Raw genomic sequence first — 6,569 nt, 5'->3', positions numbered from 1 at the left:
TAGAGACTGATATGAAGGGGTTACTTTAGATAGGGTAGTTAGGGAAGGCTCCTGTGAGTAGGTGATGTGTAACCTGGGAGAAGGAGCTAGACAGCCATGTGAAGAGTGGAAGGAAGAACACTCTTGCAGAGGGAAGAGAACATGCAAAGTATCTGGGGTTGCCAAGAACTGGTGGTTCAAAGGGTGTCAGAATGCCAAGTCTTACAGAACACGTTAAGTAACTTGAATTTTACTCTAATGGCATTGAGAGGAAGGAGTAAAATGATCAGATTTCCATTTTGAAAAGATCACTCTGGCTGCAGTACTGATTGCAAGGGGGCAAAAGTGGAAGTGGGGAGACCAAACTAAGACTTGATGATGAATTGAACGTAGGATATTGGGGAGAGGAAGGTGTCAAGGATGACATCCAGTGTGTGGTTTAAGCAGTTGGGTGGTGCCATTTACTGAGATGGGGAGGAGTAGAAACCAAGAGTTTTCTTTCAGTCACATTATGTTAGCACTATCTGTGAGGCAGCCAGGTGGAGATGTCAAATAGTGAGGTGGATACGCAAGTCTAGACTCATGTGAGAGGTCTGAGCTGGAGAAATAAAAATGGAGATCGTACTTAAAACCATGGGACTAGAGGAGGTCACCTAGGGAGTGAGTGTAGATGGAGAAGTAAGCCAAGGACTGAGCCTGGACACTCCTACTTGGGAGGTAGAAGAGCAGGAAGAGGAAACAACAGAGTCTGAGAAACCGGCAGTGAGATGGGAGAGAAACCAGGAGGATATGGCTTCACAGAAGCCAGACTCTAAGTGACCTAGGGTGCTGGTTAGGAAGGCATAGCCAACAGGAAAATTTAGGCTTGGGCCTGAAGATAATCAAAACTCCAGGAAAATATTTATGAATGTAATATAGATATCAAAAATACGTGTTTATTGTAACAAACACAACAATTCAGATAAATTACAAAATTAATAAAAGCAATACCAAAATATAGATCAAAGGAGAGCAAAAAGTACCAGGAGCATGGCATTTCTCCACACTGGGAACATATTTATTTTGAACCACTCTCTTAAGCAGCTGACATGGCCTGTTCACAACTAGTTTTAGAACAATGTCCTATTGATGAGCCCGTGCCAAAAGTACTTTTCTTCTCACCATCCTGTTAAGAGCCCCCCCGCTTAGAAAAGCCTTAGGTCAACCTCTGGATTTCAGACAACTAGTTTCTTCTTTCGAGAGCAGTATGAAGGTTTCCTTCTGCAGAAGCAACAATTCTGCAGTGCAACAAAATCTCCCTTCTGTCATTTTTCCTTCTGAAACAGACTGGGCTCTGTGCGTCTCTCTGTAGAAAGTATCTGGAGCCGTTCCCCCTGTCCCCCCATTCTTAGATGGAAAAAAGTGCCCATGAGCTGTCCCTTTCATACTCTGAGACTGTGGTGTGGTGAGTCTGCCTCAGATTAATTCAATTAAACACCTCAAGTTGAATCTGTCAAATGTCTTTTTTTTTTTTCCCATGGGCCCGATTTATTTTAATAGGATCAACGCATGTTATATACAAAGGTAACCATTAAATAATTATAAACAAATAATTTCATCACATACTCCCAGCCGATTTTGCATCTCCTGCCAGATATAAAACATTTACAGCGATAATTTGCATAAAACCACTGAAAGTGGGGATATTTTCAAAGCAGCCGCTAATGTGATGTGATTAGCAAAATCTCCCCACCCCCCATCCCCACCCACACACACTATTAGTCATTCCTTTGAGTTAATACATTGAAGGCCTCTGTTAAAATTAAAATATTATCTACTAATAGAGAGACAAATGAAGCTATTAACATTTAGCTCGAATTAGCTGATTGAAATCCTTAATCAGTAAGGTTCTTTGTGAAAGGAACCCAGAAGCGGTTAAGTTTTGAGGAGGGAAAGGAAAGGTCCAGAATATGGGCTGCTGCCTGGGGAGGGAAGATGGGGTTTGAGCACTCTGTATAGTGCTCTGGTAAACCAGGAACTAGCTTGAAAGCACTGGAAGCTCAGGTGAAGTGGAAACTGCTAAAAAGTGAAGAAAAGGGTGGTTTCTAAAGGATGATAAAGGCCATTAACAGCATATCTCCTCCAAGTGCCAGTTCTGCCAAGAGCTAGCTAGCTTGGTTCAGGTGTGTCCGAGATGAAAGTGGTCACTTCACATTTTAGAAAATTCTCCAGCTCTCTGTGGGGATCATATCAAGTGAGGTTAAGAATTCTCAGGGATCAATTGACTTCTGACTCAACTCTGGGTTTCTTTGAGACATACTTTAATTTTTATTTTTTAGCTACAAAAGAAATTCTCATTTTAGAATATTCAAACAGTTATATAGAATCAAACCTGAAAGATCTCAATACGCACCGAAATTCTAGGCTCACACTATTTACAGTGTGCTCCCAGGTTCTTTTCTATGCATTTACTGGCATACACATATATCTATTTTCTTACACAAATACAATAATCTCTTCTCATTCTGTATACCTTCTTCTTTCTTCTAATTTTTTATTTGTTTTATTGTGGTAAATATACATAACACAAAATTTACCATTTGAACCATTTTTGAGTGTACAATTCAGTGGCACTCAGTACATTCACAATGCTGTGTAACCCTCACCACTATTTCCAGAACTTTTTCATCCTTCCAAACAGAAACTTTGTAACCATTAAACAATAACTCCCCATTCTCCCCTCCCCTCCGTTGGTGGTAACCTCTATTCTATTTTCTGTCTCCATGCTCCTCCTCCTTTTAAAATTGTTTTTGAAAAGGTAACACACGGGCCTTATAAAAAATTCAAACAATACAAAAGGGCATATACAATGTTAAATACTTCTCCCTCCTATGCTTGACCCCCAGGCAACCAGTGTAATCAGTTTCTTAGGTATCTTGACTGAAGAGTCTATGCATATACAAGCACATGTGGATATATACTCTTCCCTTCTTTTTAACACAGTAATAGCAAACCATACACAGTTTGCTTTTTTCATTTAACAATTCTGATATATACATATATCAGATATAAAAATGTGTCTATATATAATTTTTATTTATCCACTCCTATCATATTAGGATCAGTTTACTTCTGACTCATTAACTTTCTAAAACATTAATTTTTTATTGTGGCAAAAAACACATAACATAAAATTCACCCTCCCAACAATTTCTAAGTGTACAGTACAATACTGTCAACCACATACACATTGTTGCACATCAGATACCCCAGAGCTCCCCCACCCCAGTTCTGCATGACTGAAACTCAACACTTACAGAACTGACCCCCAGCCCCTCCCCCCCAGCCCCTGGCAAACATCATTCTACTTTATGTTTCCACAAGTTTGACTACTTAAGATACCTCATATAAGTGGAATCATGCAGTATTTGTCCTTCTGTAACTGGCTTATTTCACTTAGCGTGCTATCCTCAAGGTTCAGCCATGTCGTAGCATATGGCAGGATCTCCTTCTTTTTTAAGGCTGAACGTATGTGCCACATTCTACTGTATGTATAGGCCACATTTTCTTTATCCATTCATCCGTCAATGGACATTTAGGTTGCTTCTAAATGCTGCAATGAACATGGGGATGCAAATATCTTTTTGAGATTCTGCTTTCAATTCTTTCGGATATATTTCCAGAAGTGAGATTGCTGAATCATATGGTAGTTTTATTTTTAATTTTTTGAGGAACCTCCATACTGTTTTCCACATCAGTCGCACCATTTTACATTCTCATCAACAGTGTACAAGGATCCCAATGTCTCTACATCCTTGCCAACACTCATTAATTTCTTTTTTTTTTAAATAATGGCCATCTTAATGGGTGTGAGGCAATATCTCATTGTGGTTTTGATTTGCATTTCCCTGATGATTAGTGGTGTTGAGCATTTTTTCAAATGCTTATTGGCCATTTGTCTATCTTCTTTAGAAAAAAATGTCTATTCAAGTTCTTTGCCTGTTTTTTAACTGGGTTACTTGCTTTGTTATTGAGTTGTAAGAGTTCTTTATATATTCTGGATATTAGCCCCTTATCAGATATACGGTTTGCAAATATTTTCTCTCCATTCTTGCCTTTTCACTGTTGACTCTCTTGCTGCGCATAAGTTTTTAGTTTGATGTAGTTCCACTTGTCTATTTTTGCTTTTGTTGCCTGTGCTTTTGGTGTGACTCAAATTTTACTTCTCTTATGGCCAGACTTTCATCAGGATAGGCTGGTTTGGATTTTTGCCTTCGTTTCTACCTCAGTGCTCTCTAACAGATTGTTTAACGGGGTGTTGGCTAATTACTATTGGTTCCCTGATGGGATACACCCAGAGCTACCTTAATTTTTCTGGACTCTTTCCCATGCACAGTAATGGGAGGCCTGGGGGGGCGGGGGGGTGAGTGTGTTTCCTCCCATTTTCTCACTTTGTTCTCCTTTTACCCCATGTTAGGTAGGGACTCTCCTCTGGGGCCTCCTCCTCCTTCCCTCTCCCGTCCTCCTTGTCAGTGGGGTAGTGGTTTCTGAGCCAATGACATGTCAGTCGACAGGCTGACTCCAGACCAATGAGCGCTTCTGGGTTCCAGATGGACCAATTAGCTTATTAGGGAGGTTGAATACCTGGAGAGCTGGCATCTGGCCCATTGTCCTCTTAGTAACCACCCTCTTATTTTGCCTATCAAGGATTTGAATGTGCACTTGGTGTACTTTGTACAGGTTTTTTGTTTGTTTGTTTTTTAAGATTTTGGTGGCTTTAATCCATCCCCACAACTTCTGCCCAAGGCCAATAAAACACTGCCATTCTCCCTTTGTAAAAAGAAAGAGGGGTTGGGTTTCCTTCAATTGTCTGCCCTTTTCTGTCTCCTCCACTATTTTTGTTTTACTCTGTAGTTAACTTTGCATAGAGCAGCTTCATCAGAGGACCTGCGCGGTGGACCTAGACACTCTCTTCTCATAGCCAGTTGCAAAGGCCTTTTCGTTGCTCTAACTTGGGGGTTTGTGGGACCAGGGGTTGGCAGGTGGGAGAAGAGTTTGGCCATAGTCTTCTTTCTGCATTTCACACACATTCTGCGCTCTGTCTCTCTCTCTCACACACACAGGCACACACACGCCCTTTCGGGCCCCTCTCGGTGTGTCTTCCTTCAAGATGACAGGGCGCTGGAGAAAAGGCTGCTGGAATCAGCTGGTAGGTACAGTAGTAACCCGAACCCCACCCACCCGCTGCCTTTGCTTGCTCAGGTTTCTCCGGTCACTCCTGCCAGGGGAGAAAACATGTAAACGCGCCTCCAGAGGAGGGGCTGGGGGAGCTGGGAGCGGCGGGGGCGGCGGAAGGTGAGCCGGGAAGGTGGCCAAGCGCCCCTGCTGCCGGGGCCCTTCTCCGTGCTCCCTGGGGGCGTCAGCCCCAGCCCTGCTTGCCCTCACCTCACTCCACCCCCCTTTTCGTAGAGATTGCCTTTTTTTTCCCCTCTGCGGCGGCGGAAATGACAGTGTGGTGCTGCCGTGGTGTCATGGTGTTGCCCCTGGACTGAGGGGCGAAAACTCTTAAGTTTGGCTCGGGAGAGCCAGCCGCGGTAGCGCCGCGACCGCCGTGCTGTCCCGGCGGGGCGCGCGGGCGGGCGGATCCCGGCTGCTGCGCGGCGGCGGCGGCGGCGGCGGCGAAGGCGGGCGGCGGCCTAGAGCGGCGGCGGCAACGGCAGCAGCGGCGGCGGCGGCCCGGGAGCTCGCGCCGGAGCCCTAGCCCGCTCGCGGCAGAGGCAGGCGAGCGCCCGGCGCCCACGGGCGCGCCCAGGAGATGGCTGGCACCCGGGAACGCAATGGGTAAAACGCGCCCCCTCGCCGCGGCCCCGGGGGCCAAGCGCCACCGCCCGCGCAGGGCTCGGCCCTGGCCCCCGGCGCCTCTCAGGTGCCGCCGGGGCCGGGCGCGGGCCGAGGGCTCCGGGGCTCGGCAGGGCAGGGTGAGGGGGCCCGCGAGGCTCGAGGTGGCGGCAGCGGCGGGGGCTCCGGCCCGGCCCTGGCTCCCGTTGCGCCGCGGGGGCCCGGGCTCTCTTCGCTGCCCTCCTGGGACGGAGTTTGCACTCCCGGCGCGGGGCGGGGGCGGCCCGGGGCCTCCAGCGCAGCCCGGCCGGCTCCCCCGGCGCCTGGGCGCGAGTCTGGGAAAGGACACCGCCGCCTTCCCACGCTCCCGCGGCCGGCAGCCTCCTCGGCCCGGGCGGCGCCCCTCGGCAGGCCGTCTGCCCGGCGGTGGCTGCTGCAGCGGCCGGAGATGCTGCGGACACCCTGCCGGCGGGCAGGCCCAGCGAAACTTAATCCCTTTTCTGCCAGGGGAGCGATCCTCACATCCCCGCCTGGGTGGTTCCTTATTTCTGGCCTAGCTGTGAAACCAGCTCAGTGGGGGAGCGGGAAAACTTACATATGTCCATAGGACAGACTGCGACTGAATCGGGAGAGGTGGGGTTTTTCCATTCCTTGCTCATAAGAATTAAGTAAATAACGGCGGAGTAGATTTACAGAAACATTTTTGGTGATGATAAGATTTAGGCTACTTAACACTTCGTGTGCAGCACATTATTTCTTGGAGGCGCTTTTTG

At 47.1% G+C, this 6,569-nt stretch overlaps 1 protein-coding gene across 3 annotated transcripts in view; it reads left to right on the top strand.

Moving 5' to 3' along the window:
* The first annotated feature begins 4,883 nt into the window (after positions 1-4,883).
* Positions 4,884-6,569, top strand: part of MID2 (midline 2) — an 82,396-nt gene continuing 80,710 nt past the window's right edge. Inside the window, exon 1 of one of the 3 annotated variants that reach the window (XM_004440463.3) lies at positions 4,884-5,167. Coding sequence is in view for 2 of the 3 variants with exons in the window: in XM_087427367.1 (XP_087283493.1) it covers positions 5,796-5,799 (4 nt within the window). In the remaining variant the exon portion in view is untranslated. Of the gene's footprint in view, positions 5,168-5,344; positions 5,800-6,569 lie in introns of those variants that run through there. The other 2 variants (XM_087427367.1, XM_087427366.1) reach the window with 2 other exon arrangements.

Source organism: Ceratotherium simum, chromosome X (assembly GCF_057802395.1).
Source record: "Ceratotherium simum simum isolate JZ-2026a chromosome X, ASM5780239v1, whole genome shotgun sequence".
NCBI classification, from domain to species: domain Eukaryota; kingdom Metazoa; phylum Chordata; class Mammalia; order Perissodactyla; family Rhinocerotidae; genus Ceratotherium; species Ceratotherium simum.
Note: the sequence above shows the minus strand (reverse complement) of the source record. Positions and strands in the feature narration are given on the sequence as shown.